The sequence below is a fragment of the Pristiophorus japonicus genome, chromosome 10 (assembly GCF_044704955.1).
Source record: "Pristiophorus japonicus isolate sPriJap1 chromosome 10, sPriJap1.hap1, whole genome shotgun sequence".
Classification (NCBI taxonomy): Eukaryota; Metazoa; Chordata; class Chondrichthyes; family Pristiophoridae; genus Pristiophorus; species Pristiophorus japonicus.
Window position 1 is genome coordinate 114,614,956 of NC_091986.1, and position 16,004 is coordinate 114,630,959.

General features: G+C 40.8%; 1 protein-coding gene across 3 annotated transcripts in view; it reads right to left on the reverse strand.

Moving 5' to 3' along the window:
• The window catches only part of tmem135 (transmembrane protein 135), a 594,106-nt gene that overhangs the window by 562,055 nt on the left and 16,047 nt on the right, over positions 1-16,004 (reverse strand). For all 3 annotated transcript variants that reach the window (XM_070892008.1, XM_070892007.1, XM_070892006.1), the window contains exons 2-3: positions 7,658-7,785; positions 4,478-4,570 (exon numbers count right to left, since the gene is read on the reverse strand). In XM_070892008.1, coding sequence (XP_070748109.1) covers positions 4,478-4,570; positions 7,658-7,677 — 113 coding nt within the window. In that variant the 5' untranslated portion in view covers positions 7,678-7,785. The remainder of the gene's footprint in view (positions 1-4,477; positions 4,571-7,657; positions 7,786-16,004) is intronic.

Below are 16,004 nucleotides of genomic sequence, written 5' to 3' on the forward strand. Positions count from 1 at the left end.
TTCCTGAAATAGTCCTCCATTACTGGCTACTGCTCCTGTAAAAAGTACTAAATTTATATTGCAGGGCAATTTCTACAATAGCTCAATATTCTTCAATATGACTGCATAAGTTTATACATGTGCAGTTGTTTGAAAGAAGGTACCAATGACCAGATACAGGCCAGTGATAGCAAACATAAGAACATAAGAACAGGAGTAGACCATACGGCCCCTCAAGTCTGCTCCGCCATTCAATAAGATCATGACTGAACTGATCTTGGCCTCAACTCCAATTTCCTGCCTGTTCCCCATAACCCTTGACATTTCTATATCTCAAGAATCTGTCTATCTCAGCCTTGAATCTATTCAATGACTCAGCCTCCACAGCTCTCTGGGGTAGAGAATGCCAAAGGGTTAGGGTTAGGGTTCTGAGAAGAAAAAATCCCTCCTCATGTGTCTTAAATGGGCAATCCCTTATTCTGTAACTGTGCCTCCTAGTTCTGGAACCTACATTCGGTCCCTTCAGCCAAGAGACTAATATAGTCATGTAAATAGATGAGGCCCCAGCACAGATCCCTGTGGCATCCTACTTGTTAGTTTGCCAACCTGAAAATTACCAATTTATGACGACTCTGTTTTCCATTAGTTAGCCAATCCTCTATCCATGTTAATATATTACCCCTAACACCATGAGCTCTTATCTTGTGTAGTAACCGGTTATGTGGCACCTTATCAAATGCCTTTTGGAAACCCAAATACACTACATCTACTGGTTCCCCTTTTTCCACCCTGTTCGTTACATCCTCAAAGAACTCCAGCAAATTTGTCAGACATGATTTCCCTTTCATAAAACCATGCTGACTCTGCTTGATTGTATTATGATTTTTTAAATGTCCTGCTACTATTTCCTTAATAATGGATTCCAGCAGTTTCCCAATGACAGAGGTTAGGTTAACTGGCCTATAGTTTCCTGTTTTCTGCCTCCCTCCTTTCCTGAATAGGGGCATTACATTTGCGGTTTTCCAATCCGCTGGGACCTTTTCAGAATCTAGGAAAGTTTGGAAGATTACAACCAATGCATCCACTATCTCTGCAGCCACTTCTTTTAAGACCCTAGGATGCAGGCCATCAGGTCCAGCCTTTATTCCCATTAGTTTGTCTAGTACTTTTTCAAGTGATAATGATCGTTTTAACTTCCTCCCTCCTTTTTGCCCCTTGATTCTTTATTATTGGGATGCTTTTAGTGTCTTCTACCGTGAAGACAGATACAAAATATTTGTTCAAAGTCTCTGCCATTTCCTTGTTTCCCATTATTAATTCCCCAGTCTCTTCCTCTAAGGGACCAACGTTTACTTTAGCTACTCTCTTCCTTTTTATATACCTGTAGAAGTTCTTACTGTCTTGTTTTTATATTTCTTGCGAGTTTACTCTCAATGTATTTTTCTCCCTCTATTTTTTTTTTTTAAAAGTCATCTTTTGCTGGTTTCTAAAATTCCCCCAATCATCTGGCCTACCACTAATCTTCGCAACATCGTATGCCTTTTCTTTCAATTTGATACCATCCTTAACTTCCTTAGTTAGCCATGGATGGTTCATCTTCTCGTAGAGTCTTTCTTTCTCAATGGAATATATCTTTAAGAATTATGAAATATCTCCTTAAATATTTGCCACTGCTTATCTACCGTCTTACCTTTCAATCTATTTTCCAAGTCCACTTTAGCCAACTCTTTCATACTTTTGTAATTGCCTTTTAGGTTTAAGACACTGGTTTCAGACCAAAGTTTCTCACCTCAAACTGAATGTGAAATTCTATCATGTTATGATCACTCTTCCCTAGAGGATCCTTTATTATGAGATCCTTAGTTAATTCTGCCTCATTACACATTACCAGATCTAAAATAGCCTGTTCCCTGGTTGGTTCCACAACGTACTGTTCTAAGAATCTGTCCCGAATACACACAATGAACTCTGAAACCACCTGACTTGCCAGTACTAAAGCACTTTGTGCACTAGAGCCACTTGATCCACTAAGCAGGAATAAGATCAAGTTTTTGTGATCCTCTCTCCTCCTCCCCCCACCCCATGACCAATATGCTGCCATTACACATTATCTAGATTTAAACAAAGAACAGGCACTTGGAGATGAAAAGGGACAGGCAGAAGACTGTAAAATTAATATAAGGCTTCAAATTTGAAATATTTTTAGTCATAGAAAAAATATGTACTAAATAGTAGCACACAAGTATGCTAGACAGTTGCAATACTAATTTGCAAGATTAAAGGTTATAAAATGTTACATTTTAACCTAATTGAAAACTCCGATTTTAATCGCTTCACCATTGGTGGACGTGCCTTCAGCTGCCAAGGCCTTAAGCTCTGGCATTCCCTCCCTAAGCCTCGCCACCTCTCTTTCGACGCTCCTTAAAACCTACCTCGGCTCCAATAGCTCCTTATGTGGCTCAATGTCAAATCTTGTTTCATAACACTCCTGTGAAGCACCTGGAATGTTTTACGACATTAAAGGCACTATATAAATACAAGTTGTTCTTGTAGCAAACATGAAAGAAGCCTCCTTAAAATGAAGAGCATTATAGGACTGTAGAACTACTGTACCAAACATTTTAAAGTTCACATTCAGCGATCACTTAATCCATTTTAATTGCCTAATTCCATTTCTATTTTAAAGCAGCACCATGACTGGCTTCATGCAATTCAACATTGGTTCCTTAAAAATCAGTGGATTTATCTTGTAACACAGATACGGATAATGTTCCTTTTTTCCCCATTGCACATTTATAAAGCTTTATATTGAACTTGAAACTAACCTGCTGTCATTGAATGACCTGTCCTTGTGTTTAGGAAAATCATAATCAGCACCAAAAGATCAACTTTTCTGTTCTATGTATGTTATCTGGAATTGCTCCCTTACCACAGCATTCCTTTAAATAATTCTGACTTTTCTGACCACCATTGCCCCAATTCTTTTTCTTTATCACTATTGCATCATCCCCTCTGTTCAATAGACATACCAAATCTATTCCAATGTGTTCATCATATAACTGACAAACTCTTCCGTGGGTATTGAATGACCATTTGTTGAATGCGTCAAATTTGGACACTGCTGGTTGCATTATATTTGGGTTCTTCAACCCACTTGGATTTAAAAGAACATAGCATAAATAAAGCAAACATTTCAAGAACGCAGTTTGAAACGGTAAACAGAAAAGGACATAAAAATGAAAAGACAAATAAATAAAACCAAATAGGAATGTTACAACACTTTCACATATAGGCCCAAGAAAACAAATTAAAATATTAAAACATTAAGTGAGATTTTAAATTGCATTTTATTCATAGTGCTCAAAAAATACACTTTGTTAATAGTAATTTAGGATAAGGATTTGTTTTATATGCTCTATGTCTCTCATTTGAAGGGGAAGGAGCTATTGCTTTGGAGCCAGCCTTACAAGTAGTTCAGCTATTTTATCTTTTCCTAGGTTTGTGCATTTTGTAAAGTGTAAAACGTCAGGATATTTATTCTGGCAAGTTGCATTAATTCCAGGCAATGAGTTGGCATGGTTGAATGGATGTGAAAGCAGGGAAAGCAAGTGTTCTAATTTTGTTAGGAAAATTTTGATTTTACCAGCAATTGAGAATATAGGGGAGGAAAGAACAGCCAACTTCACAAGCCTTTTATAAGTGATAGAAAATTATTTTTACAAGAAAGTACCCTGTAATAATAATAAGAGTAACGGGGTGCACAGTAGGCAAGAACAACATCCTATTAACTTGTAAACTTGAGAGTGCAGGGTTCAGTTAAAATCTGATCGTACAAGGCACGTGTAGTGGAATCAATCCACATTACACTCTGTGCAAGAGTATGTGACAGCTTCCCTAATGGTTCAACACGTTTATCCTGAGAGCAACTCAACGCAGCCCAGGATTCGTGCAGAGATGCCCAATCTCAGCTCAGATGGTCGTAGGGAGTGCTACAATTGCCTCAATGCCAGAGAATGAGGGAGAGGAAAATTGGCCACAGTTCCCACTCCTTTCCGCTATCCAGCTCCTCCTGCTAGAAGTGCACGTCGCCATTAGCTGATGTCCTCCACAGCTGAATAGTCTGCTGACACTCACCAATGATCACACATGAAAAACCATGCGAGTGCAGTACATTCTCCAGAGCAACCAGCACCAGTGCAACTTTAATGCAGCGGGAGGAAAAGCCTTCAGGATAGGAGATGGGAAAAAGCGGGCAAGAAAAAAAAAAGGGGGAGAAAAAAAAACACGATGCAAATGAACCTAAAACACGAGAAAAAAAGTCTATTTCACAGCATTAATATTGCTTGATGAACTATTCAAAAAATGTTATATACTTGATATTTCAAAATTCCATTGCAATTTGTTTTTAAAAAAGGTTGCATTCATATGCAGGTATCATAAGCACTTTATTTTATACATCAAGCATTGATTTATAGGGATAACAATTTTTACAAATTACCTGCTTTTCCTCTCAATCAGAATGGCCAAATAGGAAGCAGGCAAAGCTGCGCCAAATCCTGCGGACCATATGTAGAATTTCCCAAGAAGCTTCCTAGATTTGGAGACAAACAGAACCCAACACTTAAACTAGCTTTATTAGCAATGTTAAATAATCTATCTTGATTCAGCCATACCAAATGCCAGAGTTAACTAAAAACAAAGAACACGAGAACTGCATAGGCAAGCTCCTATGTAGCAACCAACTGAAGATTGATTGAAAAACTCCGCTGGTTGCGCTGTGTTATTTACTGCACTACAACACCTCATTAATTCTGTAGCCAATGGATAAATATAACTCACTAAAATATACCAAAAAAGCATGATTTTAGATCTATTCATGAATAATTTCTTGGGTGAAAAATGTATTGTATTACAAAATGTTTTATTAACTAATATGCCATTGAATTCCATGATCGACAATTAGCATAAAAATGTGGAACACCAAGGTATGAAGCAACCCATTAATGTAAGCCGATCTAGTTTTTTTTTTTTTTTAATTACACATCCTTTTAAACTAAGCTATACATTCCCCCTATCCTTATGAACACACTTCTCTCCTCTCCTCTCCTCTCCTTTCCTGAAGTCAGTCATTCATGTTGGGGATATGATCCCATTGCAATTGGCAGCCTTTCTGCACCTTCCCCAACGGGTCATTCTTCACCTAGACAGCAAACATCAGCAGGCTATTTCACCATAAAGTCCTCCACTGGCCAGCTTGATCCTATCTCACCCAACCTCCATAGTCGGCTGACATTTGCTATCGAGCTCAGACATGAAGAATGACCATAAGGTACAAGAGTGCAACAAGTATTCATGGAGCCAACATACTGCAGTTCGAGTCTGCACCTTTAGTGGAAGGGAAAAGCAGCCCAGGGGTGGAGGAAACATTGAAAGTGGAAAAAATCATGTCCATGTTAGCTGCAGGCTCACTTCACTTAACTATTATCTTAAAGCTGTTATGACACCACAACTGCACCTCCCAAAATATCCTGAACTTGGAAAAAATAAAGCGTCCAATTTAGTCTCCCATAGCATTGGTCATGGTATTTTAAAAAGGACATAATGTATAAGTTTTGCGATACAGCTGTTGTAACCTGGTGTCCCCTTAAAGCCACAAGGTCTAACTGCTGCATTTTCCTGAGGTCATGAGACTAGTTACTCAGGTAGATTTTGAGATTAGTTAGAAGTCCGAAGAAACTAGGAAGAATCTTGTTTTTCCTCGAAGTAGCAGGACATTGAAATTTTGATTTCAGCAATAGCAACATTGTAAAGGAGGCACAACTAAAAGTATTTGCTTTACCAACATCTACAGAGTAAGTAGTACCCCAGTGAGAAAGACAACGACTGTATTGGACGTCACCATAACCCAGGTGGGTGAGTAGAGCGAGTCAGGTATAGCAGGAGCGGCGACGTCGGGACAAAGGAGTGGCGAGAGTTCGTAGAGGGGTGATCGGGGCCCATGAGAGGCGGGTGTTCAGGGCCCAGGAGAGGAGAGGATCCAGGGGTAGCACGGGCCAGCCCAAACTGCGATGTGTGAGGGCACTAGGTCCATGCAGCAGCGCAGGTCTCGTCATCTTGGTTAACCCTTACTACTAGGGGGATCAAGGGGTGTGGCGAGAAAGCAGGAATGGGGTACTGAAGTTGCATGTTCAGCCATGAACTCATTGAATGGCGGTGCAGGCTCGAAGGGCCGAATGGCCTACTCCTGTACCTACTTTCTATGTTTCTTGCCACTGGACCAAGACCTAGCTCTGTCAAGCCCACATGTGGTTGGTGTTAAACAAAATCCACACACAGGCATCTTCCACCCTTCAACATGCAGTTCAAGACATGGAGTATTAGGTCCTTCATTTAAAACACCCGTGAACTCATCCCTGTTTTGCTTGGAAGCAAGTCATCCTCGTTTCGAGGGACCGCCTATGAGTGAGAGTGTTGCTACAGAAGAGAAACAATGAAAAAAAAATGGGCGCGGGGGGGCGAGGGCGAGAGCGCGAATGCGGGCTGCAGATTGATCAATCTAAAGAGAGCTACACAATGAAAGAGACAGTTTTGCACATACTGAGAGCTAAATATTGATGTGCATTTACCCAGTAAGCCTTCAGGAATCAGAACAGATCAGTAATCCGTGGCTTTGCCCACTGAACCCACTGGCGAAGATTCTTTTGTTTTTATAAAGGGCATCTTCCTTTTGGTTTTTGCGTCTTGTTAGGCGGACTGCTTTAATATCTGATGCAGTTGTAGATCCAATGTAGTTTCGCATTTGTGGGCTAATGGTAAATTTTTTTGAACTTTTGCTAATCAGGACCAACATTTGCATAACATTAGATAAATTATAACATTATGAGCCTTTAACAATACGCCAATTTAAATTTGAACAAAACATACTAAACACAGCAGGGACCAGCCGCCAGTGCAACATTATGTGGCTAACTATAGGTGACTTAATACTATGCCAACTCGACTGTATTAGAAGTGAAACTTCTCAGTGTCTGTAACCCTCCAAGAACTCAGCACTCCTCCAATTCTGGCCTTGTGCAACCAGCAAATTCCTTCACCCCTCTTTTGGCAGCCGTGCCTTAAACTGTCTAGGCTCTAAACTCTGGATTTTTTTCCTCCTGAACATCTCCACCTTCTTTTCCTCCTTTAAGACGCACCTTAAAACCTACCTCTTGTCCCAATAGCTCCTTATGCGGCTCGGTGTCAAATTTTGTCTGACAACACTTGGGATGTTTTACAGTGTTAAAGGTGCGATATAAATGCAAGTTGTTGTTGCCTGTCTAAAGATCTTTGACCCAGTGTTTTTTTTCCCTCCTTCCCTTCAATTTTCTTTCAAAATCAGTCATGGGTATTCACAGTCAATAGGAATGGTCAGATTGTGCTTCACTATACTTTCATATATCCATTTAGTTACAGGCATTTGCTGCATTAAAACTATAATTTTGACAAGTGGAGCCAAATAGTGCCAATTAAACTTGCCAGGAATGTGATAAATGGACTGGTTTGTGAGCATTTCACTTTCTGAATGCTATTTAGTTAACATGACCTACATTCAACAGAAAAGCACATGAATAAAGCTTCTGGCATTTTTATGACAGATCCTACAAAATTGATGTCATCTGTAGATTCGTAAACTCCTCACCTGAGGATACAGAAAAACATAATATAGAGGCCACCATTTGCAGTAAGGAACGAGGTCGACTGGAGGATCTCAGGAAGCAGTTTGTGAATGTAGTAGTCTAACTTCCGCCTTCGAAGAATTGCTGCAATCTAAAACAAACATGGTATGATTTTCTTTTAAGTGACAGAAATTGAGAATAAGGTGTATTCATAGAAGTCATATCTGATTTGTTTGATAATTTAACATACTTCTGCTCTTATTACTACATGGTTTAGCCTTCATGAAATTGTAAACAGCATTTTTCTGGTTTACATCCATAACTAACAAAATTAAAAAACTTGCTGTCAAACATAAATGAAAAACAGTTCAATGTAAAATATAACTGGTACTTCGCTGTTAAACTCAGTCATTGGCAACCATTCCCAAAATTAAGGATGCATGTCGCAGTTTGTGAACAAAGGATCAAGAGCAGGATTATGCTTCAGCTGACAATGTTCAGCAAATAAAGCCCTAATGCAAGCTAGTTGAGGGCAAGTGCAAAAAGAAATAAAACAAGGGTACATTACAACTCTGCACAGTTTTAAAAAGTGTTTTGTGAATTAAACACATGAAAAACTATATTCTCGCCAAGTTATAGCGGGAAAACACTGGTCAAGCAATAGTCCATCTACCTTCTACCCATGTGACTGCACTTTAGGCAACAGGAAGCACACAATACTGGCGAGCAAGACAAAATGACTAAACTACCTGTAGCAGTACTCTCATAAACCTGCATGTGTGGTTCCAAGTGCTGCCTAGGGATTTGGGCTATTAATGATACTGGCACAGTAAGAAAAAGAGCACATTGTTTGGTGGAAATATCAGCCTGGAATTTGTCGTTGGGATGACAGCGATTTGGCAGACTTCGCCATCATTCCACCGTTGAAACTGACCACAACTTCGGGACTTGGCACATGCAGAAATCCCAAAGTTGCGCTCAGTCATTGACAGCTTCGAAACAGGCTGCGCTGTGCCTCCAGCCCACCGAGCCAGCAATCTGTGTAATCAGCCATATCATTGAAACTGACACAAACTTTGGCTCTTCCAAGCAATTACGCTGTTAAATTCTGCACTAAAAGTTAGACTCTAAGGGACTAGGTGTAACTGGGGTTTTCACAGCATATTGACTGGTAAACAAATGTTAAGGGTCTGGAAAACTAATTTTAATTTTGCACAGTGTGAAATTTGCCCATTTTAATAAAAATCAAAAATAATAAACATTTCAAAAATTTCATTTTTTTAAGTTTGTCCATCTTTATTTCAAGTTCGCCTTTTCCACATGAGGACTCAAATCTTTCTTTTGCTCTTTCTTTAAAAAAAGTTAGAATTTTAAGAGCTGATTCACTTCCTTGTTCACTGAGAATTCTGCCTTTTGATTGGCTACTTAGACAGCCTGTTGATGTCACAGCAGTTTGAACAAGGGCATCCCCCACTAACTTCCGTTGAATCGAAGGTTGGAAAACCTGTATTGCAAGGTCTTTGTGCGCAGCGTACTTCGGGGCCTTTGCTTCGCCGACAACTGCAAATTCTGGCCCATTCAACCTAGTTTTTGTCCGCTCATCTATGAATGCAGCAAAATATCTAGCAACATTAAAGGATTCATAGGACCATTCGGACAGACTCTCTTCGAAACCATGCTTCTTTTCTAGTTCAGCTGAGGTTTAAACAATGCACATGTTAGCCACAAGGTTTTCATCTTTCCATTGGAACTAAAAGCTAAAGTTGAAGACAGTGAAGAAGGGCATTCTAAAAGAGGCTTTATTCTCCTTATTCAAAAATACTGGCACTTTATTAATGATTATTTTTTTGAAAATGTATGTTAATGTGATGCTTTTAATATAGAACATGTGTCATGATATCATGTATGCTGAATCCGAAACTCCAAGAATGATACCAAATTTCCGTTCTGTTTCAGTATCAAGTTTCTGTGTCAGTAGCCTGTCTGGCCAGTGCAGCATAAAATCAGTAAGATTTAACTTAATTAAACTTTAAAATGATTGAGAGAAAGCATTATTGTACATTGAGGGTGGGCATGGGAGGGAAAGGCATTATCTCAGTGGTTTTGTTAGGAACAATGCTTTGTGGTTCTGTTAAAAGAATGCCATAGGATTCTCAAGAGCAATATCATGCAGACAGAAAAGTACACTTCCAGACCGCCTAAAAAGCTCAGATGGTTAAAACAGTAAGTCACCATGCCATACTGATCAGAAAGGTACCAAGTTTGATCCTCATTCTGTGCTGAGTTAGCTCCCTTTCTACAGCAGAGATACGACCTGAACAATACGCCAAGTATGTTTGGGTTGGTTGAGAGAGTGGGGGAAATTCTACACTCCAGAATACCAACTCTTGATTATCCAACACCACCCCTCCCTACGAAAAAGACATAATTTTACCCCACAGAAGATGGCCATTAGACCCACTGCACCTGCACCAGCTGTCAGATACTTTCATTATGGCTTTTCCCATTCCCTCTTACTTGCACCCTTTATACACATTCCATTATTGCATTATATCACCAACACTGGCACATGGAAGGCAACACAGCACAAGCTACAAAAGTTTTTGCCTATTCTTCTATGGAATTTCTCATTATTGCATTTCTACACTACACTCTGAAAGAACTATCAAATTAGTCTCATTCGCCTGCCCTTCTCGCATACCCTTTGACATTTCTCTTTTTCAAATATTTTAAAGTACTTGCATTTAGATAGTAACTTTCATGTCCTTAAAGCCACCAAAAGCACTTCACAGACAATGAATTAATTTATGATATGTAGTATGTTGTTTCGTAGGCAAATGCAGCAGTCAACCTGCACACAGCAAGGTCCCACAAACAGCAAATGAGACCAGATGGTGTTGTTTTGAAAGATAAATTTTATCTTGACAGAGATCTCCCTGATCTTCTTTCAATAGTTCCAAGGGATCTTTTACACCCATGTGAGCCAACAGACAGGGCTAAGGTTTAATGTTTCAACTGAAAAACAGCACCTCCAACAATGCAGCAGTCTGTCAGTAGTACAAAGAAGCATCAGCCTAGATTACATGCTCAAGTCGGCAGTGTGGCTTGAAGCCATAAACTATTGACTGAAGGGCAAGAGCACTATTGACTCAATCTATCTACTTCACTTTTAAAAACGATTGGCCCGTAATTTGTGGTCTGCAGCAAAGCAATGGCACTCACCGCTGGCCTCAAAGAAAGCTGCCCACAAAGATCTCGTGATGTCTCCAGAGAGAAGTTTGCCATCTCGATAGGCAGTTGATTGTAGCACTCTATAATTGGAATTCCCAGTGAAGAGCTGCAGTGACGTCAGCAAGCTGTCTAAGCAGCCAATCACTTTGAAGAATTCTCAGACAGCAAACCAGGAAATGAAAAGCAGCTTCAATCCACATTTTTAAAAAATGTTAGCGAGCAAAATAAAGATTGGGACTTTCACATGTGATAAGATAGAAACTGAAATATGAACAAACTTTTTCTTTAATATTTAAAGTTTTTTTTAATTGTAATTTTAAATCATAATGGAGAAATTTGACACTCCACAAATATAAAAATTAGTTTCCCAGGGCTAGAACAGTTGTTTAGCAGTCAGCTGCTAAAACCCCAGTTACAACTATTCCAAAAAGGCTCAACATTTAATGGGGTATTTAACAGTGTTAATAGTGCTGAAAAGCTCAGGTTTTCGTCAGTTCCGTTGATTGCCGGCTGTGGGGTAGGTTCCACCGCGCAGACTGTGTCAGAGCAGTGAATGACTGACCGCAACTTCAGGATTTCCACATTTAGATACGCATGTGCTAAATCCTGAAGTTGCAGTCAATTTCAATGGGTCAATGATGCCGAATGTTATTACCCAGCCCAAAATCCAGGCCATTGTAGATTCTGCTGCTTCCACCAGTTTCTGATAGGAAACTACTTAAAATAGATTCTCCTGATCTTTCTTACTTCTTTTGGTATCATAAATGTATGCCCTCTAATTACCAACTCACTGACCAGTAGCAATAGCTTTTCCTATTTACTTAGAATTGTTTTTACTGCTCAGAAACAAGTCTTTCGGCCTAGCTGGTCTGTGCCAATGTTTATGCTCCACACAATACTCCTCTCCCCCTACTTCATCGCACCCTATCTGCATATCCTTCTATTCCTTTCTCTCTCTCTCTCATGTAATAATCTAGCTTATTCTTAAAAGGCATCTACGCTATTCGCCGCAACTACTATCAGCTCTCTACTTAAACTTTCTCTGTTCTAGTCAAAAGAACCCCAGTTTCTCTAGTCACTCCTTATAAATGAATCCGCTCATTCCTGATATCACCCGAGTAAATTTCTTCTGCGCTTTATTCATGACCTTATCATCCCTAAAGTAGGGTGCCCACAACTGGACGACAACCCTGAAGGTCCTACTCTTCAAATCGATTTCCCAATTCCTGAAACCCACTTTGCAGGACCTCAATTTTGTTCCTTTCTAGGTTTGGTTCAAACATGAACCACACCTTCTAGCTGCTCTCAAACCCGCTTCAAAATATTTTGAACTGCTCCATTATATCCATTATCCTGGCCTCCAAGAGTGACACATCAATTGAACCGCTTGGTTGCAGCTAAAAACGCATCTTGTCTATTCCTCGCACCATGGAATCCCCCATTACTGCTGCATTCCTGCACTTCATTCTTCTACAAACAGCACCAGCCTCCCCCCTTGGTAAACACTCACTCCATGATGCCAAGATATATTTGCCCTACTCCAGATTATTGAATTGTCACAGGTATTCAGTACACCTGTCTCAATTTAACACTCAGGATCCCTTTATTGTCCCCTCTTCCTACCGCAATGTATGTCACCCACCTCCTTTCCTCACTAACTCACTGTTGCCGGTGTTTAGATGTGGAGCAAGAAGAAGAACGGACTCAGATTTGATTCCCCCCATAGTCAAAGCCCACCAGCACTAACTGCGTTGACTCTCAAAGATACTGGAGGATGCCCATGGGAACCTTATCCAAGGAACGAGTGGAAACTTTCAAGAAAAGCAGGGAGAAAATTGGCTGAAAAAGGACAGATGCTTGAATTATCTAAATGGAAATTACAGACTTAGTGAAAAGTGAATAAATGGACTAGATTGCCTGTAGTAGTATTTCAATCTTGAGCTAAAAATATGTTTATGCCTTGATTTTAGCTTCAATTCAGAAGTGAAGTTGAGGTTGAAGAAGAAAGGTATCTGGAATTCATCTTAACTTGTTTCAGGTCAGAAAGAGAAATCCACCAGTTGTGGCAATTAAAAACATAGCACAAGTACTTGCAAAGTGCTGGCTGAAGTCAGAAAAGAAAGACAAACCAAGAAGAGAACTACAAACATAGGCCCAAGGCCTACCCCAGAGACCAGACCATCACAGCAGAAGACAAAAATATTTCCACATAGTTGAACTGGTTTACATTAGTAGTGCCCAAGATGTAGATAAACAGAAATGGCACAATTGCTATGTATTACTTTGCTATATAAACTAAAAAAAGGGCCAACTTTGCCAAGTACCTACTGGAATCCTCAAAGAAGTTGAACCTAGGTATGGCTACACAAGTAATTCTAAACTGAGCAGTGCTTTGTTAGAAACCACAGTTAATTCCAAAACCAAGTTATTGTTGTGTGTGATAACTGTTTTATCCTGGGCTATGCAGAAGTAATGCAATAATTATTCATCATACATAAATCTGCCCTGTTCAGCCCTTAATCTCACTGGGATGATCCAAGAGTTAAATGGATCCTTGTAATTGAGTTGGTTAACATGAAGTAACTCAAGAGCTACATTAAGTATCATATATAAAAACCCGATAAACAAACATAAATCTCAATCCAGCATTCCAAAACTTTGGTCTTTAAGATAGTCATTTCTGCCAATTCTTAGAAATGCACCATTTTCTGAATGCTGCGTTAGTGCAACCTACTCAGTTGTTTCCAACTTTGGGGATAACTTTAGAAATGTTCATTCCACTGCGAAGAGAAGTTAGTCTGTCCATTCTGTTTTAACTTTCCATAAACTCAGGGAGCACCCATCACCTGGAAATAGCATCACAGGCCAACCTTAGCATGTTATTTCAAACAAGCAGTGGGAGGCCCTATGATAGGACTATACTCAAGGAGATGGATAATTGAAAACCTTTTTTATAGTATCTGGTGACTTGCATATCTATAATTTACTGATGTATGCATCCCCATCATGCGACTGTGGAGCTCCTAATCAGACCCTGCAGCACATCACTGAGCACTGCCCTCAGACGAAATTCACAGGCAGCCGACAAGATATCCATGCTGTTACACCGGAAGATTTAGCCTAGATATCGGTCTTAGATATTGGCATTTGATTTGCTATGCTACTGCCATACGAAGACGACTGATGTATGTAACAGAGGTTATGGAGGAGTCATCCTCTGGACCAGTCTTCTGTTCCAGCTATACTGGAATGTTATTGCATGAGCATTTAATTTATAATCTGAATCTCTTTAAATTATCAATTTAAATCCACTTTCCAGCCTCTTGGGTCTCCCCCTTCAAATTTCAGGATTTCATTGATCCCAGAATGGATCATTTGATTAGTCTCTTGTGTTCACTGTTCAGTGAGTCACCCCCGTCATCATCATAGGTAGTCCCTCGGTATCGAGGAAGACTTGCTTCCACTCTTAGCATGAGTTCTTAGGTGGCTGTACAGTCCAATACAAGAACCACAGTTTCTGTCACAGGTGGGACAGATAGTCGTTGAGGGAAAGGGTGGGCAGGGAGCCTGGTTTGCCGCACGCTCCTTCCGCTGCCTGTGCTTGATTTCTGCATGCTCTCGGCGACGATACTCGAGGAGCTCAGCGCCCTCCCAAATGCACTTCCTCCACTTAGGGCAGTCTATGGCCAAGGACTCCCAGGAGTCAGTGGGGATGTCGCACTTTATCAGGGAAGCTTTGAGGATGTCCTTGTAATGTTTCCCCTGCCCGCCTTTGGCTCATTTGCCGTGGACGAGTTCAGAGTAGAGCGCTTACTTTGGGACTGTAATGTCACATCCCTGTAATGTAGCATCAAATACCATCTGCCTCCTTCCCCATCTCCTCAGAAAATCAATTTAGCTTCACATGCCATGGAAAGTGTTAAGAATACAAGAATATAAGAATTAGGGGCAGGAGTAGGCCATATATATGGCCACTCGAGCCTGCTCCGCCATTCAATAAGATCATGGCTGATCTTCAACCTCAAATTTACTTTCCTGCCAATACCCATATTCCTTGATTCCTTTCGAGTCCAAAAATCTATCCATCTCAGCCTTGAATATGCTCAACTACACAGCATCCACATCCCTTTGGGGTAGAGAATTCCAAAGATTCATAACCCTCTGAGTGAAGAAATTCCTTCTCATCTTAGTCTTAAATGGCCGACATTTTATCCCGAGTCTTTGTCCCCTACTTCGCGACTCTCCAGTCAGGGGAAACAACCTTTCAGCATCTACCTTGTCAATCCCCTCAGAATCTTGTATGTTTCACTCAGATCACCTCTCATTCTTCTCAACTCGAGAGAGTATAGGCCCAATCTACTCAACCTATCCTCATTAAGACAACCCTTTCATCTCAGGGCTCAATCTAGTGAACCTGTTTTGCACCACCATCATCAACATAGGCAGTCCTTCACAATCAAAGATGACTTGCTTCCACTCCTGAATTGAGTTCTTTGGTGGCTGAATTAATACGAGAGACACAGACTCTGTCACAGGTGGGACAGATAGTCGTTGAGGGAAAGGGATGGGTGGGACTGATTTGCTGCATGCTCTTTCCGCTGCCTGCACTAGATTTCTGCACGCTCTGTGTTGAGACTCGAAGTGCTCAGCGCCCTCCCGGATGCACTTTCTCCACTTAGGGCAGTCTTTGGCCAGGGACTCCCAGGTGTCATTGGGGATGTCGCACTTTATCATGGAGGCTTTAAGGGTGTCCTTGTAACATTTCCGCTGCCCACCTTTGGCTTGCTTGCTGTGAAGAAGCTCCGCATAGAGCAGTTGTTTTGGGAGTCTCGTGTCTGGCACGCGAACTATGTGGCCTGCCCAGTGGAGCTGATCGAGTGTGGTCAGTGCTTCGATGCTGGGGATGTTAGCCTGGATGAGGATGTCGGTGTGCCTGTTCTCCCAGGGGATTTATAGGATCTTGCAGAGACATCGTTGGTGATACATCTCTAACGACTTGGTGTCTATTGTACATGATCCATGCCTCTGAACCATACAGGAGGGCGGGTATTACTGCAGCCCTGTAGACTATGAGCACGGCAGCGAGGAAGATTGAGAAGAAGGTTGGAGCGATGACGCAGCCCTGTTTGACCCCGGTCT